The 21,027-nt window shown below is 40.9% G+C and overlaps 1 protein-coding gene across 3 annotated transcripts in view; it reads right to left on the bottom strand.

Moving 5' to 3' along the window:
* The window catches only part of ELP1 (elongator acetyltransferase complex subunit 1), a 57,637-nt gene that overhangs the window by 2,086 nt on the left and 34,524 nt on the right, over positions 1–21,027 (bottom strand). For 2 of the 3 annotated variants that reach the window (XM_047829247.1, XM_047829248.1), the window contains exons 26-36: positions 20,661–20,784; positions 19,681–19,778; positions 17,964–18,165; positions 15,918–15,979; positions 8,976–9,038; positions 8,543–8,603; positions 6,907–7,020; positions 6,271–6,382; positions 4,834–4,961; positions 4,218–4,372; positions 1,331–1,406 (exon numbers count right to left, since the gene is read on the bottom strand). In XM_047829247.1, coding sequence (XP_047685203.1) covers positions 1,331–1,406; positions 4,218–4,372; positions 4,834–4,961; positions 6,271–6,382; positions 6,907–7,020; positions 8,543–8,603; positions 8,976–9,038; positions 15,918–15,979; positions 17,964–18,165; positions 19,681–19,778; positions 20,661–20,784 — 1,195 coding nt within the window. The other variant, XM_047829249.1, reaches the window with a different exon arrangement.

Below are 21,027 nucleotides of genomic sequence, written 5' to 3'. Positions count from 1 at the left end.
AGTTCCTCTGCCTATTTTTAGATTATGAGACCCTCTCTTTCCCTACACTATCTTGTAATACCCCCAAGGACGTTGATAATATTTATGTACTCAGATAACGAGCCTCAGAATATTACTGTCTTTAAGGCTGAGCTGGAAAATGAGAGTGCTCTTTGATAAAGCCACCAAACTACTCTAGAGAAAACAGTTGACTAGACTTGACTGGAAGGTCAGCATCTGGCCAGGAATGAGGATAGTGGGGCACAAATCACAACTGGATTGGACAAAGTACAAACTGAACAATTACTAAGCTGCCTCAAGTCTAAGATGAATTTTTAGCATCTCAGACGTTAAGTGTATGCTTTGGGACTGGTAACAAAAGCAGCCTGTCAGCCTTCAAGAAGAAGGGGAGCTAGGAATACAGTAGTTACTCTCCAGATATAGGAGTTGAGCTGGGATGGAAAGTAGTTAATTTATTCCTGGCAGCAACATAAGCTGTTAAAATTAAACTTAATGCGAAACCCCAAAGGCTACTTCAAATGTCATCAGAATGCTAGTATAGAATAGCATTTAAACGGAAAAAATTCAGAATGTTGTTGCCCGTCATATGCTGGAAAATGCAAATCACAGTAGCAAAAACTACCAATTATTTCAGAATAGGTCACTAATGTTTGAAAGCTAAGAGGTTGTTGGTATGCTTGACTGATCCACCTGAAGGGTAAATACTCAGGTACCAAACTGATGTGTCAAAAGTTTCTAACCAAATAAAAAAAGAAAGGCTTTAGGGCTTTTAACTTTAAGGGCTGTGCAGTCTAATCAGGAATCATCTCCCCCACCAACAACACAAAACAAAAAATTTTAGGGATTAGGAAATGCAAATAAAATGCTAGCATTCTTTGGGTTTGCTTTCAAAGTTTAGTATCAATCCTGAAGATGATTAAAAAGGTTCAGTTCTTAAGTAACAACTATGAAAATGTCCCCAAGATGCAATGCATAACTACCAACAGCCAAAAATGGTAATTCAGAAGAATCTTTAAAATATATGGACTATGTAGACTCAGACTCCAACTGTGATGTGCCTGTATGGACAAGTGTATGCCAGGGTACAGACAAGATGGTATCAAGATAATTTTTTAAAAAAATTGTACGTTTAATGTCATGTTGGATTCCCTACCCCTCGGGTTGCTCTTACTAGAAACACTAAACCGATTTTACTAAAGATATAGTCCTAAAATTGAAAGAAAATTGTAGTCAATACCCTATCTCTCCTCATACTGCTGATCATCTGAACACTTACAGAAAAATACTCCTCTGCTTAGTTCTGTGATAATCTGGAGAAAAAAATACTAACCAAGAACAGGAACTGCAGTCTTCTGTTGTTGGTAAGCGGCCATGATACTATTGGCAGTAGCATTGGGACCTAGAACCTAAGGAGAAAGTAGAACAGCAAAGATCATTTTATACTTCCCATGACCGCAAATACCAAAGGCCGCATCTCTGCCAGCAGTAAGGAGCTTGTCATTTTCATGGTATCAAGCGCAGTGATTCTCTTTTCCTTCTGATTTTACTTTGCCAGTTTTCCCACTCTCAACTCAGACCTCCACATCTCCTTTCTTCCAGAAGACACGGTGATGAGGAGGGGAAAACAAAAAAGAAAATCTCAACAATATACTCCTGGTCCTTTCCAAATAAGCAAACCATACACTGCGGGGAGGAGTAGAGTACAAGAGGCTACAGAATACACAGACCATGAGGGACGCCTGAGTGGCTCAGTCGGTTACACGTCCGACTTAGGCTCAGGTCATGATCTCGCAGGTTTTGAGTTTGAGCCCTTTGAGCCCTGTGTCCAGCTCTGTGCTGGCGGCTCAGAACCTGGAGCCTGCCTCAGATTCTGTGTGTCTCCCTCTCTCTGTCCCTCCCATGCTCATGCTCTGTCTCTTGGTAATAAATGTTAAAAAAATTTTTTTTTAATATAAAAAAGAACAGACCATCAAATCGCATTCAAAGATTTGTGGGAATTTTTATATTAAAACAAACGTGCAGGGGCGCCTGGGTGGCACAGTCGGTTAAGCGTCCGACTTCAGCCAGGTCACGATCTCGCGGTCCAGGAGTTTGAGCCCCGCGTCGGGATTTGGGCTGATGGCTCAGAGCCTGGAGCCTGTTTCCGATTCTGTGTCTCCCTCTTTCTCTGCCCCTCCCCCATTCATGCTCTGTCTCTCTCTGTCCCAAAAATAAATAAACGTTGAAAAAAAAAATTTTTTTAAACAAACTTGCATATCATGGATGCACGTGTGCAAACTCTGCACACGTGTTCAAGGTAAAACAAGACACATCATAGGAATTCCACACCTATATGAGCCTCAGTGGGCACATGCCAGTCCCTCTGCTTTGGCTTCACTTGGTTCAGTGTGCACACCCTCGGGGGCACTGTCTCAGCAGCAATGTCAATGTCATGCTCAAAGCACCTCCATGTGACTCATGGTATCCTGCACATATGCCATTACCATACTTTACCAAGCAAAGCAAAACAATTTTCTGCTCATTTTCCCTAGAAGACTCTTAAAGCCCGTGTCTCAGAAATTAATAGGATCTGAATAAAAAAGGGTAGGGGAGGACATGAGGACGTATTATACATTGTTAAACTTCAAAACCAGTACAGATTTGAAGATGATTACATTTCTTCTAGGCAATACCTCTTTTAGTAAATTCAAGTATTTGTGGGGTGCTGATTCTCAACTGCTTTTATTTTTATGGTACACTACATGCACCTATATCTGCCCTCTTACCTAACCTTCAGAATATTCCAGTGAGGTGTATAGGGAAGTATATCCCCATTTACAACTGAGGAAATCAAGGCCCAGTAAAGCTACGTGTTTCTAATCAGTGAGCTGAATACCAATTTCTCTTCAGGCTTCAAAACCACCCTTCCCTACAGTGCTTGTGATGCTGAGAGCCTGAGAAAACATTCGCCTTTGCACCTGGCTCACGATGCTCTGACCATAGCAGACACCAGAGGGACAGTGCAAGACTGGAGGAAGAAGGAATGTGTTGGGGTGTCTGGGTGGCTCAGTCAGTTAAGCATCCAACTTTGGCACAGGTCATGATCTCATGGTTTGTGGGTTTGAGCCCTGCATCAAGCTCTGTGCTGACAGCTCAGAACCGGGAGCCTGCTTCATATTCTGTGTCTCCCTCTCTCCCTGCCCCTCCCCTGCTTGCTCGCTCTCTCTCTCTCTCTCTCTCTCAAAAAAAAAAAAAAGAAAGAAAAAAAAAAAGAAGGAATGTGCTCCTTCATTCACTTGCTTTCATGCAATGGCAGCTCTTTACCCTGGCAGCGGCTGTTCATTCCGGTTTATTTCTCTACACTTAGAGCCATTGCGCTCCCTCAGAAGTATCAGCACCAGCTGCCTGGCACCCTCTTCTCAGAGGGAGGAGAGCCAGCTTCGTGGGGTCCCATCTCCAAACTTCTAAACTGCTGTAATCCCAAACTCTTCTTTGTTCCCTCGAAGTTACCATCTCGAGTTCCTTCTCTGAGCTCCCATTTTGGCTCTTCAATTCTCCAATACCTGTTCAACCAGTTCCATGTATTAAATTCTCTCTGTTAAAATAACAGCTGTGGTGGTTTTCCTTAATGGATCATGCCTGACACACCAGCCTTTCTGAATCAAAACAGAAACTTAACAACAGGCTTGAGGTTTGAGAGACTGAGCAGAGGTATAACCAACAGATGGTAATACATGAGAGTTCTTGATAGGACACAACTGCCTTAAATGTAAGTAGCAAAGGTCCTCATGAGAACACAGTAGAAGTGACAAGTCAAATTTTCCATGAAACAAAAGAGAAAGTAATTGTTTGGGTTACTTTAAGAAACTCTGATCCCACCCAAAGTCTGAATAGGGAGGTGAAGAGGCTAACTCTGGCCCTGGCTTCCCCCTTCCCCACCCTGATCTCACTGAAGACAGGGGGCAACAGTCTGAATTGCCCATCTTCTCCACAACAACTGCTTCATGCAGAACGGAGAAATAAAAGCAAACTTAACCTAGGCCAAGGTGTACCTGAATAGAAGATCTTCTTACTGACAGCTTAAACATAAGCCTAAGATAATTTAACTATGGTATGTTGTGTTTCTAATATAATATGAAAGAAGATCTTTTGCTTTGACTTTTAAGAGATTGTGTGAATGTAATAACCTTGAAAATGATTTTTTAAAAATGCACATTCTGTCTCTGAAGGAAACTTACCGTCGTAGCTGAATTCTGCTGGTGGGTGAGAGTCCAAATTTCTGGAAGTGACCTTTCCATTAGCTGGAGAGTATCTTCAAAGGCCTTCTGTAATTCCCTTCCTTGCTCATCAAACTCAAACAGAAAGAGCACCTTTAAAATCTGGTATACTTCATCTAGAGAGAAGAAATTTGAGAAAGTGGTAACTTGGGTCCCCAACTCCATTGCTAGAATCAACCTAGTTTCTTTCCCAATTAAGAAATATTTAATATCACACTACAGCTGCCATCTCCCACATTTTCTTCCTTCTTCCCAAATGCTGGAATAATTCAACATATCTACTATAAAAAGAAAAAGGGACACACTGGGGCCCAAGCAGGAAGCAGTGTCTTCTCAATCCTTTACTCCAGTTTCAGCGCTAATGTCTCCCAGGCCGGGTGCATGGAGGCCAATAGAGGAAGGCTCCTATGTCACCAGCTGAGAGTGGTTCAGGAATGTGCCCTGACAAGATGCGTCCTTCCTGCTGCCAGTTTTTGTCTTTCTTCAAGTTGGGAAAATTGCATCTTAATGTTTATTAAAGTCTGTGCTACCCATTTACTTTTTTGTGTGGCAAGAATCATTAGTATTGAGAATATACCTTTCAATTTTTCAGTGCTCTGTACGATTTCATTCAGTGCCTCCAAAAGGGCCAGATCCTCTAGTGGACTCCCTTCTTTGAGGCTATGCTTCTTCCTCTCTGCTTTGCGGCGATTCTTAGACGATCGCCTGTTAGAAATCAGAAAGAGGTTATAAATCTTGTGCTGCACAGATTAAAATGAATGTACCTGTTGGCCACCAACTTTTGAGGAACCCAGAGAGTCTACAGATGGTATGTATATTTGGGGGAAAATGGTGATGAGGTGTTTAAATGATGCCTAAAATAAAATTGGGAGAAGCAAATCTTATAGGCAGGAAGTAATAAGGAAAACCCTAAAAGGTAGTATCTGGCCTTAAAATTATGATTAAAATGCAGAGTAAAATGAGGTTGCATCTGATCATAAGAGTGAGAACAACAAAGAGAAGAACAACAAACTTGAATTTTCTAACAAAATATAAATTCAAAGGCAACAAAGTAAAATTTAAATCAGGGGACATATGAGAGCCTGAGTGGCTCAGTCGGTTAAGCGTCCAACTCTCAGTTTCGGCTCAGGTCACAATCTCATGGTTTCGTGGGTTTGAGCCCCGCGTCAGGCTCTGCGCTGACAGTGCAGAGCCTGCTTAAGATTATCTGTCTCCCTCTCTTTCTACCCCTCCCCTACTCATGCTGTCTGTTTCTCTCAAAATATCAATCAATCAATCAATCAATCAGGGGACATAGACATAGCACACTGAATTTGAATGCACTAAAATGAGTCCTGTATCTTTCCTGCTCAGAGGTCTTTAATTATGCCACCTGTCTCTCGCCCTGACTCTTAAAAGTCCAGTTTCTAGTTACTTCTCTAGGAATTTCTGATCACCCCACATAACCTCAAAAATCTCCATTCTGAATTCATAAAGTATGAGTCACTTCGAATACACAATATGCATTGTTTTATGCTTCCCAAGGGTGACTATAAAGCACTTATAAACCCATAGCTCCTTAAAAGTTTTTGCTAACATCCACTACAACTAGCATCTGGGAGTTCTGACCAGCTGCTACACTTGAAGTATGATGACTTATTTTATGTTTATAACCTCTTCCAATCCTGACTTTGAACTGAAGATGCCTGAATATTTTTTCTTTATCATCTTTTAATTTTTTTTAGTGCTTACACATTATGGTCACCTAGTATTTGTTAAACAAATGAAATCAAATGTCATAAAAACTGAGTTCCCAGTGTAAGAGCCTTGTGGGCATGAGCAAACGCACAGTCCATGAAGAATCAGCAGAAAACATTTCAACACCAAGTCTAATTTCTTAGATATGCAGGGAGAGTCCTTGCATAACTATATCATGGCCCTGCACTGTCCTCCTGATGAAAAACTGACCTACTTACTTGCTCTTTCTCCATACACCCAGGGCATGGTCAAAACGCTGAATAAACATGATACATACGCTGATATCCTCGAGTTGCTATGGGAATATCTGCCGCTCATGTCACTGCCACTCAGGACACTGCTGGTTTCAGAGAAGAGGTCTGACTCTTGACCCTGGGGCACCTCATCATCTAGAAAAGTAGAATCAGATGCAGAATGAAAACTCCCTGCTAATGTGAGTTTACTTTTAATGGGGTAAGTGGACTGTGGTTAACCAGGGCATATCTGAGGATGGATGACAATTATCATAAAGTAGATCTCAAAGTGAAATGAGAGAATATTAGTTATTATTAGCATATACAGTACCAAACTAGTTATTTTTTCTTTCTTTCTTTTTTTTTTCAAAGGAAAGGAACCTCTGGAGACAAGGTGGCTCATTTTGTGAAACAGAGAAGTCGGCTACTCTGCTTGGTGGGGGTGGAGGGCACATGCAGCAGAGCTCTTTCCATTCCTGCTTGGTCCTGCCCCTCAGCCCTCCTCTACACGCACAAACACAGGCACACACAGGCACACACAGCCCCTAAGGGGTTTCACAGAGGCCTCAGATGTCCCCCGGCACAGTAATCATATTGCAGAAGGCACAACAAGCAGCTAAGACAAGGTGTGACATGTCCCCACCGCACCCAAGCGCCAATGCCGTCATGCAGACACTCACCCAGGTTCACCTGCTGTGCTTGCTCCTTGAGCTCTCGAACCACCAATAAACGTTGTTTATGGCGACAGAATGTGGCTGTCTGAGACTCCAGAAGTGCCACATAATTCTTCTGGGCTAGGAGTGCAGATGGAAAATAATTTGAGGATATTTAAGCAGAAAAAAAAGAACTAGAGGAGGGCAGTGAGGAAGTCAGAATTTAACAAAAAGAAAACAAGTTACTAGGTTTTCCAAGCAAGATTTTTTCCTTAATGAGAATTAACCTACATCATTTTCAGAGAATGAGCCAGACATTGAGACTTCAGCTCTTAGTGTTCATCAACATCATCCTGGAACATTCGCTACCACTAAATCGATAAAATCACCTGAAGAAAGACTAGGTAACTAACCCAAGAGAGGACTAGCAAAGAAAAGGAGTATACAAGGAAGTTGTTAACAAACACAAACAGTCACTGAACTGCTTCCTGAACATAGGTATGAAGCCCATGCAGACGAACTGTCAGTATTTTTCTAAGTGCTCAATAGGGGACAAAATCCAAGTTTAAGAGCTGGCTAGATGGACTGCTGGAGGGCCAGGACGGAAGCTTTCAGTAACCAGGTAGAGATACCTACGTGAACGATAAGAAAAGAATCCTCCCATGGTGTTAATGGGGAGGGGGAGGAGGATGCAGGCAGGGTAAACATGTGAATATATATACATGTCAGAAAGGCCAGATCTTACTCACAGGGCAGACTGTGTGAAAATTGGAGGGCTTAGAACCAAACCCCACTCCCAGAAATTTCTGTTAGCCAAACTGATGCCTTTCTTTCCCATTCTGCTTTTAAGGAGTCACAGTGACCATCTGAGTATTCTAGAACTGGTAAAACTCATCTGTTCAATGTACAAATATACCCTTCACTTAGATTTACCAATTGTTAACATTTTGCCCTATTATTTTGGCTTCCTGTTTCTCTCCATTCATACACACAACTACTATTTTTATGGAACATTTTGAGAGTAGATTGCAGATACGATCCTTCCCTCCTAAATACCTCAGCATAGCTCTCTTAAGAATAAGGACATTATCGGGGCATCCAGGTAGGGCTCAGTCGGTTAAGCGTCCAACTCTTGGTTTCAGCTCAGGTCATGATCTCACAGTTTGTGAGTCTGAGCCCGGTGTCGGGCTCTGTGCACAGCATGGAGTCTGCTTGGGATTCTCTCTCTCCCTCTCTCTGCCCCAGCCCTGCTTGTGCATGTTCTCTTTCTCTCTCAAAATGAATAAACTTTAAAAAAAAAAGAATAAAGGACACTAATATGACCACAATACAATTATTAAATGCAAGAAACTGGCCCCTGACAAAATACTATTATTATCTAATGTCTAGTTCATATTCAAGTTTACCAACTATTTCCAAATATGAAGATTCTTAATCATATCTTATCATGTGTTTTTAACATTCAAATATTTTCTATACTACCATTTAACAGTTCAGCATGCTTAAAAATCCTGGTCAGAAGAAAGTATTATACCCAGTGGACAGTTTTAATCACCTCTATGTAACACCTGATTAAAGGATGTCCTAACAAAGTAAGTACTGTTATCTTGCTCTTCCACACCTCCACACTTCCAAATGTGGAATTCTAAGATGTAACCCTTACCTTCTAGAATGGAAGGCTTTACATTGGTTTCTATAATATCTGGTCTGTTGTATTTGTATACCTAAAAAGAAAAATACAGTAATCTCAGGCAAGAAAACTGCAAATCACTGGAGAGTCAAGATACTTGGAAGGAAATGGATCACTTTCAGAGGTCACCAGGATATTTTCAAGAGCAGTAGGCCTCTAATGAATATTTAATTCACTTCAGTAAAGACCAGTAATATTTCACATTTTAAAAGTTGATTAATTCAAAACATCAAGAATACATTTTTAAAATGGCTTTAAAAATACTATTTATCCTTAGACCAAGAACCTAAACTATTTTTACTTAATTTCACTAGCCTCAGAAGACCAGGGATTCTAGCTGACCCTTCTCCCCCGCACTCTTGCTCTAAGCACCTAACATAGTGATGATTTTTAAAGTTTTTCTTACCAGTCTCAGAGCTTCTTCCCAGGCAGCTCCTTCTAATAACAAGAGCACAGCTTCTTCATAATCCTGACAAGGCAAAACCAAGGAAGATTACAGGTAAATGGAGCAGGCCCGTCAGATGCCACCATGACAAACTGCCGACAGAGTGGCCTCTCTGCCCTTCCAGCCCCTTCCAGCCCCTTCCAGCCCAGTCCCTAGTAGCATGTCTGGCCCAGAGTACCTGCTCAATAAATAAATACTGATGCAAAAGACAAAGGAGTGAGGGGCGGTGTGGATTCTGGAAATAACCACAAAACACATGGTATCATCTCCCTATCTCCCTGAGCATCAAAACCATCAGAGTGCCCATCGCCCCAGCTATACTACCCAGTTTGAGTCAGCAGGTTTGGGGGGGCTCCAAAATGAACAAGTTCACACTTCAAATAAATGGCAAACCAGAATAGTAAACTTCTAATCTTTTTACTCTTTGATGTTTTTTTCCCCAACTTTTATTTTTAAAAACTTCAAACCTACAGGGAACTGAAAAATGTGTGTAATAATGAGTGCAATAAACACCCACATATCCTAAGTCTTCAAACATTTTTGATGCTTGTAGCCTTACCAGTAAAAAATTGTGAGTACATACTGCAGTATGTACTTAAGGTACTTATGAAGTATATAAAACACAATATTTTTATATGTACAATTCATGTTTATCTTTTTACTGTTGAAGTTTAGTTGACCTACAATGTTATATGAGTTTCAGGTGTACAACAGAGTGATTTGATAGTTCTATACATTACTCAATGCTCACCACGGTTAAGGACAGTCATATCTATCACCACACATTATATTATTGATTACATTCCTCATGCTATACTTTTTTCTTTTCCGTGACTTATAACTAGAAGTTTGTGAAACTGGAAATGAGTGAAATAAAACACATTTTAAACAGATGAAATATTTAAGACAACTGGCTGGGTTTCCTCTAGTAATCACTGTCATAAGAAGAGGGGGGATGGGTATACATTAGATTGAAAGAGATTTAAGGGACATAAGATGCATAACGCAATACATGACCCTAGACTGGAACCTATTTTGTATTAATCTACTGTAAACAATTTTGGAACCACTGAGGGAACTTGGATTTTAATCGTTAGGTAAATAAAATGTGCTAACATGGAAAGATGAAGATCATAACCAAACAAAGCAAATTTAAAAACACCACAAACAATGTAATTTCATTTTGGTTAAAAGGTATTTGTGTGTTTGTGTAGAGAGAGATCGCACTCTAAGAAGAATCAGAAATAGGAGGGAAGAACAGCAATCTTCTGGGTGGTAGGAATGACGTTTTTATTTCCTTGTATCTACTTTCAGCATTTTAAACAATCTAAATATATGCATACTACTATATTTTCAATTAAAATTATTAAAAATAAGTATTTTCTTCCCAGATCCAATGCATATGCTGCATGAATAGGCCTACACCACAGGTATAGCAGGACACAGCAGGAGGATGTGTTGCCTGACTCAGGAAGAGAGAGAGAGAAAAAGAGAAAGCTGTTTACCAAGGTGACAACCACATGACAGTCACTTTAAAGTGTACAACTAGATGGCATTTGCTGTACTCACAATGTTACATAACTACCAACATTTTTTTTAAATCATCCCATAAAGACATTCCCATTTCCTACTCTTTACCTCCCCTGGTAACCTCTAATGTGCTCTTTCTCTGGATTTGCCCCCTTGGGATATATAATAGAAACCATACAATAGGTGATCTTTTGCATCTGGCTTCTTTCAGTTAGCAGAATGTTTTCAAGATTTATCCAAGTTGTACCATGTATCAGTTCTTTGTTCTTTTTAAATTAATTTTTGATAATAAAATATATATGACATACATTTTACCATTCTCACCACTTTTTGCTGTAAAGTCCAGTGGCATTTAACAAATTCACACTGTAGTGAAACCATCACCACCATCCATCTCCAGAACGTTTTTCATCTTGCAAAACTGAACCTCTATACCCATGAAACAGTAACTTCCCTGCTCCTCTCCCCCAGCTTCTGGCAACCATCATTCGACTTTCTGTCTCTATGACTCTGACTACACTAGGTACCTCGTAGAAGTAGAATCCTACCATATTTGTCCTTTTATATCTGATTTATTTCACTTAGCATAATGTTGTCAAGTTTTACCCAAATTGAACCATCCATCGGTTTTTCATTCCTTTTTATGACTGAATAATATCCTACTGTGTGTATAAATGTTGTGAGCATGTATCTCACGATTTATCCATTTATCTGTCATTGATGGACATTTGGGTTGTTTCCTTTTGGTTATTATAAATAAAGCTGTTACGAACATTTGCATACAAATTTCTTTGTGGACATACGTTTCCATTTCTCCAGAGTATATACTTAGCAGTGGAACTGTTGGGTTATATGGTAATCTATGTTTAACTTTTTAAGGAACCAACAAACTGTTTTCTACAGTGGCTGTGCCATTTTACATTCTCACCAGCAATGTACAAAAGAGTTCTATTTCTCTACATACTTCCAACTTTGCACTGTTTTTGATTAAAGCTATTCTAGTGAGTTTCATGGTTTTGATTTGCATTTCCTTAATGAACAATGATGCTAAACATCTTTTTAAGTGCTTGCTCGTTGGCCATTTGTAAATTTTCTTCAGAGAAGTATCTATTCAAGTCTTTTGTCCATTTTTAAAATGGGTTGTCTTTTTGTTGTTAAGTTAGAAGAGTTCTTTACGCATTCTGGACACAACAAGAAAACTATAAACCAAAATCCCTCATAGACAAATACAAAAATCCTCAAGAAAATTTTAGGAAATTGAAATCACCAGTAATGAAAAAGGGTAATACATTACGAGCAAGATGGGTTTAACCCAGAGATGCAAGATTAATTTAACATTCAAAAATCAATGTAATTCACCCTGGCACTGGTCTAAAACAAAAATACCTTAACTGACATTGTACTTGAAAAATTTAATATCCGTTCACAATAAAAACTCTCAGAACCAAGACTAGAAGGGAATTTCCTCAACCCAAGAGAGCAAGAACTGGCAAATTTTTCTGTAAAAGGCTAGACAACAAATATTTCAGGCTTCGTGCACTAGACCATCTCTGTCAGGATCCCTCAACTCTGGTTGTAGTTACAAATTAGCCACAGAAAATATGTAAACAAATAGGTGTGGCTACATTCCAATAAAACTTTAGTCATAAAAACAGGTAGCCAGCTAGATTTGGCCCACAGGCTACAGTCTGTCAACTCTAAAAGCCCTACCGGGTTCTCATATCTATTAAAAAACAGCAGCACAGGGGCGCCTGGGTGGCTCAGTTGGTTAAGCGTCCGACTTCAGCTCAGGTCATGATCTCACAGTTCGCGAGTTCAAGCCCCACGTCGGGCTCTGTGCTGACAGCTCAGAGCCTGGAGCCTGCTTCGGATTCTGTGTCTCCCTCTCTCTCTGACCCTCCCCTGCTCATGCTCTGTCTCAAAAAATAAATAAAACATTTAAAAAAAAATTAAAAAAAAAAAAACAAACAGCAGCACACATCAAACTTAATGCTGAAAGACCAAATCCCCCCCTAATATCAGGAGAAAGGCAAGGTGTCTTATCACTTCTATTCAATGTTGTACTGGAAGTTCGATTAATTCAGTAAAGCTAGAAAAAATATAAAGGCATACAAATTGAAAAGAAAGAAACTGTCTTTATTCACAGAAGCCATGCTCATTAACATAGGAAATCTTATAAAATTTACCCCAGTGTTCCTAGAACTAAAAAATAAGTTCAGCAAGGTTGCAGGATATATAAAGCCAAAAGCCAAAACAAAACGATAAACTATATTTGTTTACTAGCAACAAGAAATTGGGAAGTGGGGGAAAAATACTAGTCAAGTCTTAAGATGACCCCAGCTCTGGCCAATACCTTGACTGCAGCCTTGTGAAAGACCCTGAGCCAGAGGCCCTAACTAAGCCCCACCCAGATTCTTGACCCATAGAAACAAATAATGAGTGTTTGTCATTTTAAGCTAAGTTTTGGGGTAATTTGTTATGCATCCCCTGATATGTGATACATCCAGTGTGGGTGAGTACTCACTAAGGCACTCACACATCACTTGTGGGAACACAAGTGATGGAAGCTCTGCAGCTCCTTATAAAGTCACGCATGCACTCCCCACGTGACCAGCATTCCCACTCAGGTATTCACCCAAGTGAAACGAAAACATCTGTCGTCACGAAGACTGGTACCAGATTGCTCACAGCCGCTTTATTCTAACTTTAAAGTGAAAACAATCCAAATGTACATCAACTTGTGGATGAATCCATAAATTACGACCTGTTCTTACAACAAAATACCATTAGGCAAAATAAAAAGGAATGCACATATACACATGACATAACATGGACGAATATCAAAAGCATCATGATTTCCAGTTCCCAGTCCAACACACAAGGAACCTGGAAGAAATCATCCATCCTAACGAGTAAAAACCTGAACAAACTGAAAATCAACAATTCTCCTTAGACTGGAGAACCGAGGTCATAGGGCAAACTGCTGCCCCTAAAACTGGAGAAACAGACAGGCAGACACGGAGAATTACAACTTGGCAGAACAGAACAGAGACTCACAAGTAGAAATCTCTACCAGAACCAGTACTGGGGTGGGAACATCTAAAGTGTAAGTGACCAATGGCTGAAGGATCACTGCGGACGAGGCTGGAGGTGAAAACTCTATGGACATCCAGGCTCAGGGAAGCTCCTTCACTTCTGTGAGTTTTTACCTCCACGAGCCCTACCAGAGTCTCATAGTGAGTATCAGATAGATTCTCCTGCTTCTGGCAAAAACAAAAATGATGTCATTTTGAATAAAACCAGAGCACGCTGCTCTTAACAAGACCAAGAGAAACTATTTTGCCAGAACCTAACTAAAGTGGAATTTATCAGGGAGGGAAGAGAAATAAAACTCCAGCTCCCCCTGGCCTTCCTGTCCTACCTAAGGAGTGAAAAATCTAAGAAGCACCGGTGAAGTCCAGGGACACAGGCTCAATAAAAGACTGAGACTTAATCATAGGGCTGCAGAACACTTCTACCCTCACACCTTATCAGAACATCACTAAAAGCCTACTTACTGGATTTCCTTTTACCTAGGACATCATGGCAGGCTTTCTACAGAAGATTACAAAAAGGACAAAAAACAGTCTGAAGCGCCAGAGGAAGCATCAGAACAAGACTCAGATAGGGCAGGGATACTGAAATTATGAGGCCAGGAATTTAAAGTGAGTAGGATGACACCTGAAACTATTATGACACCACATGTTAGTTATATTTCAATTAGAAAAAGCAAATAAAAGAAAAGAAGTATGAAAGGCTCTAATGGGAGAGTAGACAACAGGCAGGAACAGATGGGTAATGTAGCAGAACGATGGAAACTCTAAGAAAGAATCAAAAAGAAATGTTAGAAAACAAAAGCATTATGTGAGTGAAAGAAGCCAGACTAAAAAACTACATACCAGATGGTTCCATTTACATAAAATTCTAGAAAAAGCAAAACTGTAATGATAGAAAGCATAGCAGTGGTTGGTAAGAGAGTACCGAGAGCAGAGGGAGAAGACTGACTGCAAAGGGGAGGCAGAACTTTTCGGGGTGCTGGCAATGTTCTGTTATGGTGGCTGTAGTAGCACTACATGGCTGTAAGCATTTGTCACAACTCATCCAATTGTTAATTTAAAATTGGTAAATTTTATTATATGTAAAGTATATCCAATTAAAAATATACAAGTTATAAATGTATAAATTAAGTACAAATATGAATTAAAATCTTCATTTACAGAGGGGGAAAAAAGATGGTGGCATCTTATCCATTCAATTAACCACCTTAGGTAGTATATCTTTCTACTCTAGCCTCATTATTACGCATAGTTTATTCGTTGATGTTTTCAGCTCAATCATCCAACATAATTTCTTGCAAGGATCTAATGAGATCAAATTTTACTGATCTTCTCTCACTCACCCTTATTACATGAAAGACATTCAGGTATTGTAAAAGCACAATTATGTTATACAAATGTGCCCACTAGTAACGACTGTAAAAAATAACACTCTCTTGTCAAAGGCCAAAACTCTAGAAGGCAGTAATCCCTGGCGTCAACTGCGTACCTACATCCTGTTAGTCCAGGGCCAGTATCAATGCATGGTTTTATTATTTTCATAATAAATTCTATAATTCTATCAAAAGCTGGTATAGGTATTCATCTTTATAATCTGCTAGAAAATTGGATCCCATCAGGCTGTCTGAGATAAAAAGACACTTCCAACAGACAGAACGGTTGTAAAGGCCAAAAAAAAGTATCTGAAGTTTAATCTCTTTGTTTTAGAATGGTCCTTTCTCACTGTTTGTACTTGGCAAGTTCACATAAAAAGCACAACTCCCTGCAGATTTAATTTAGTACTTTCTGTCAGGGTCAAATCACTAGTGCCTCACAGAGGTAGTGCCTCACTACCTCACAGAACTTACTATTTAGAGAACTAATTATTTAGAGGCCTATTAAATTTAGATTTCTAAGTCAGGTCAGCAAGATGGAAGACCTGCAGAGCAAACACTGTCTCTGGACTTCCTAATTACCCTGAGTTCCTTTAATTTTCCTGATCAGTGAAGTACAACTGGGAAGACCTTGCTTGTTGGTTGGGTGGCTTAAGGAGGGGGGAACTGAGAGGCACCTGGGTGGCTCAGTTAGTTGAGCGTCCAACTCTTTGATATTGGCTCAGGTCAAGATCCCAGGGTAGTGGGATCAAGCCCTGCGCCTGGCTCCATGCAAGAGTGTGGAGTCTGCTTAAGATGCTCTCTCCCTCTTTCTCTCGCTCTCCTTCTGTCCCTGCCCTGCTTGCGGGTGCATGAGCTTGTGCTCATTAAAAAAACAAAAAAGAAGGGAGGAACTGAGAGGTTACCTGGGCGTACTGTTCCAAGACTGTGGCTGCATCACCATGCTTCCTCTGCTCAACCAGCTTTCCTGCAAAGATAATAAACATCTGACCATAGTTGGCTTGCTAAGAACAGGATTACCAAAGCTCACGTTGAAATGGTTTTTGCAGGTACTTTTTAAACAAAAATGGCCCCCTTACAAATTGGAGACTGAGCTCTACAGCAGACATCCAAACAGAGCTGCTTTAAAACAGCATTTTCCAAAGTGCTCCCTAAGAGTGTTCCGTAGAATAATAAAAGGCAATACCAGAAAACAACAACATTCGCAGGTCAAGTAAGTTTGTGAAGCACTAGGTCAAACAAAGCTACACAGATTCCTTTGCTTGAGTGGTTCACTAATATATCTGTATTATGTATCAAATGGCGTATGTTGTGAACTTGTCAGGAAGTAGGCAGGAATACCATGGAGTCCTATCTTAAATGGCAGTTACAATCTAAATTTAGCAGAAAATGTGAAAATGATGTATAGTCAAAATTAGCCATGAGAAAAGCTTACAAAGGCACACATATGGGAGACTGACCTAACATCTCTCCCTCATCCATTTCTTCCTCAAATAGGAAGAGACTGCTAATCTTTGGTTGAGCACTAAGATGAAGGCAGCTGGCTCAGGGGTCATGCAGTGTCTTTAGATCCTCGAGTGACTTAGCACAGTTGAGAGAATCCTGCTGTAAGAAGCACCCAGAACCTGAAGCTGACTACGGGGCTGGCAGATTCATGCCTCCCATCTCATTCAAACTCCTGTGCATATCATCCCTGACAAAAACAGGTAAAATCATCTCCACAATTTAAACAGCTATCTTTCTTTTCTTGCGTAAACTGCCTAAGTTCAAGTGTACATAAAGTGACTCTACCTTATAAAATTTCTCAAAAATCTTTGACCATCACCTCCCCTTACCTTTTTTTTTTTTTGCTAAACATCTGGGAGAACTTGGTGTATACCATAAAACAAGACAAATAGCAAGCTCAAGTTGTAAAGAATGTAAGAGAAGATAGCAGGTCCTAAAAACAGAACTGGAAGGTATAAACAAACTACCGAAACCTGTTTCTAAAGCAGAAGTAACAGTGGAGTCACAAAGAATACCTAACAGGCCTAATACAGAGAATTCTCAAAAACTAAAAAGAGTTCACCATGGAAATTACGAGGGCTTAGAAGAGCCTGCAGATCTAATTACCAGAAAAAAAATACAAATAACTAAGGAAAATATGCACATATATTTAACAGGATTTAGTCTGGAATTTTCAGGACTACGTATTTTTTGAAACAACAACAGTATTTTTAAAACTCTAAAAAGGACCGGGGGGAAATATACTGGTCCGTTACTTCAAGCACAGCTGAGAGGACAGAGCCCCTGTTCACCTCTTCTCCCAAGCGGTCCTGAAGCTCTCCCTGACTCAAATAAGTTACACTCTGATAGAGCCTCCCCGCTGGATCAGACAACCCCTAGACCCTGACGCAGCTAAACTGCCTTTGCATTCAGAACGCTTACACATTTAGCCTCTTCTTTCATTTCTGAAAAATGCTATTCTTGTTCCCCACGATCTACCGTTTATAACTGAAGGGCCCCACCCCAAAACTCACGTTCGCCTTCTCCTAGGGCCCATGGCTGTGCAGTTACTCTGTGCTAGGTGTGCCATGTGATGTAAGCTTTGGCAAATGAGATGGAACAGAAGTAACGGTGTAACTTCGAGATCATTTCCAACTTAAAGCGTTCTCCTACGGCTCTAGCTTTCTCCCCTTCCTGAGGACTGCGATACAGAGGTGGAGAAAATCCAGCTACAACCATCCGTCTGAGATGACAGAGCCACACAATGGAAGAACTTCTCAGTCCTCACGTGAGAGAAGATAGAAGCTTTCTCTATTACGCCACTGCATTTGGGGGACTCACTGTAGCAGTGAGACTGTCTCAAGGTATGCTGCTCTAAATTTACTTGCAAAATTGCCAAAGAAAGGGAGAAACAAAAAACCTCTGGGGAAGTTCTCATTTTGGAGAGCCTAAACCACCGTGTTTACCTGCCAGAGTTCTGCTGAGGCCAGCCAGCTGGTCTTTGGTCCAGTTAAGTTGGGCTGCCATGCAGAGAGCTTGCTGCCAGCTGCCACTGGCCAGAAAGGCACTGAGAGCTTTCTCATGGGCACCACAGCGGGCAAACACGAGCCCTGCTGGCTCGTAGAGGTGCTCCTGTGTCAGGTGTTCCCCATAAGCAATGCTGATCTCCTGTGGTAAGAGGAGACATTGGGTTGGTAAGGAAAGGTGACAGTCATTTTTTAACCTCCAATGGAGGCTGCTTCAGTTACTACATTTGAAAATCTCTTGAATTACTTATGAAAATCCTGTAGTTTATCAGTGAATTCAATCATTCTTCCACTGAAAACCTTACTGAGGATGTGTCATGTGTTCACTCAACAAGTAATTACGGCGTACTATTCATGGCAGTGGGAATCACATGGCGATGTAATAAATAAAAACAAGCGAAACACCAAATACTAACAAAACCACCACCAAGTTCCCGCTCTTGTGGTGACAGGGAATGGACTTATAAACACAATATAGCCTGTGACATAGTGCTAAAGGGACAGAGAGTGAAGACAGTTGTTATTTTGGAGGGCTGTGAGGAGAATATGCTACATAAAGGGTTACAGGAAGAGTATTCCAGACTGACGGCTACAGAAAGCACCATGGCCAAGAGGCAGGAATGTGTATGGAATACCCAGGAAGGAAGAGCAAGAAGGCTGGTATGGCTGGACAAGAGACAGCACCAGAGGGAGGAAGAGACAATGAAAATAAAAGCAAAGAGGCGGCCACTGGCCAAATTCTCTATCCTGGGCTCCACGCAGGTAGGGACACAAAGAGGAATACAACACAAAGCCACCACCTTTAAGCAACCCATGGTCAGTTGGGGAGACAAATCGGTGTGTCAGCGGTTTGTTACGTACCACCACTGACATGAGAAGGTGCTCTGGAGTTCGGTGTGGGGCACCTCGCCCCGGAACAGCTTTGTCACAGAGGAGACCCAAATGTTGAAAGACAAGTGGGGCTAAAGAAAGGAGCAGGGAGAGGCCTGGAAGAGGCAGCCGATGCTAACGAAACAGGCAGGAGCCAGATCATAGGGACACAGGCAATTTGCAGACCAAGTGCACACGGCCTGAAGGTGGCAAGGACGAGGAGTGGTCACTGGCACAGGCTCCGGGCTCAGACAGCCTGGGCTCCGCATCCCAGCTCAGCAGCCTCATACTCCAGCTCCTGAGGCAAGTTGTTTCCACATCTGTTTATCCTATCAGGTTGTTATGACACTCATACAATTCATTTAACAAAGTACCTGGCATATAAGAAAACTAAATGGATGTTTGTTCAGACAAACAACCAAACTTTATCCCTTTATCCTAAACCACCTGAGAAAGATCTACACGCTTCGGGATGATCAGTCATGTGGTCGCAAGGCTGGGCTGGAGCAAGGAGTGGGACGTAAGCAGGAAACCCTATTGAGAAGCTGCCGCTCATCAAGCAGAATTCATGATGAGAAATGGGAGACAACTCCTAGGCTTCCAGCCTGGGCAACTTCTTCAGAACAGGAGCAGGTCAGGGCCATTCTCCCAGATAAGAGTTCATGATAAGGCTAACTTATTTCACGATAAACCTTGAAACCAAGGATGGTGTTACAGACTCAGGATCCTTACACCCTTTCCAGCTAACTCACATCACCAAAAGAGCCTCATTTCACACACCACTCACCTTGTATTGCTGCGAGTCTGATGGAAATAACTTCAGAGCTTCCTTATACAAGTTTTTATCTTTTATTAAGTTTAAGCATTCTGGGAAGTATTCGGGTCCTGAGGAGTGAGATTCATGCACACACAAATTTAGGACTTTGGAAGCATAATGAGTTTCATTTACACCAGTGGTCCCTAAACAAAGTCTATAAGGGACCTTTATAGACCTGCAGAACCAGAGTATCAGGAGAACAGAATCCAAGAATTTTAATTTTAGCAAAGCACCATGGCAGATGTGAGGTATGACAAGCACTGGTTCGGATGAAAGTTCTACTCAAAAGGAATTCTTCATACACGACCCCTGATAAATGACCATCTCACCTTGTGTTTTCTCAACTGCCTTCATTGGAATCCTCTGGGGAGCTTGTCAGCCATACAGATGCCTGAGTCCTATCCCAGCCCAGCTCAATCAGATTGTTGAAGGAAGCTTAATAACACCCAAACAACTTCCTTATCCCCATCTTAGCTCTCAGGAAAGAGCCACAACTGCTGAAGCCAGCAGCTCCAGCATGGGACAGGGAGTGTGTCCTAACTACGAGTATGTCCTTCTGGGAGCTGCCAGTGGGTATGGCCACTCACTCCAGACAAGCCACGCTTCCCACAGGTGTCTGTAAACACCGTGGGAGAAGAGTGCACTATCAACCAATTTTCGTTCCGAGATACTGAAATGAATTTAGGACGTGATCATCCTCAACCCAAAACGGATCTGCTCTATATTTTTAGTTAGGGAGCTCCTCCAGTTCATTAAAATTCATTTGCTTTGCTTTCAGCTTTTTAGAACATATGATAAAATAAGGTGCACACAGGTAACCGTGTTTCGGTTTGAGGAGTGGAAACTGACATCCATCTACGTCTATGTCTAAACTGACACTTTAACTTATACCCTGCCTAGCTCCAAAGAAGATCTGAAGCAGAAATAAACATACTAATCCTCACGCTTACCACATTTGCTGAGGTGCCCGATGGCTTTTTCATATCGCTTCAAGTATTTATCTATGGTGAACCGCTGATAATTGGTTTCCATTTTCTTAAGTGTATTAAGAAATGGCAGATATTCTTTGGGATCCTAAAAAAACAAAAACCAAAAACCTAACAGGTCAGACCTTTACTACTTATAATTACATTTACTTATAACAATACAAATGATATATAATAATTGTAACAATCAATAAACCCAAAGCTACAAAATTTTTAAAATATGTACTGTGCTGATATATTAATTACATATTGTATAATGAAACTACATAAAACAAGTTTTGGCAAAAATGCTTTAAAATACAGGCATTATTTGTTTTCATTCAGAATAATA

This window comes from Prionailurus viverrinus, chromosome D4 (genome assembly GCF_022837055.1).
Source record: "Prionailurus viverrinus isolate Anna chromosome D4, UM_Priviv_1.0, whole genome shotgun sequence".
Taxonomy (NCBI): Eukaryota; Metazoa; Chordata; class Mammalia; order Carnivora; family Felidae; genus Prionailurus; species Prionailurus viverrinus.
Note: the sequence above shows the minus strand (reverse complement) of the source record. Positions and strands in the feature narration are given on the sequence as shown.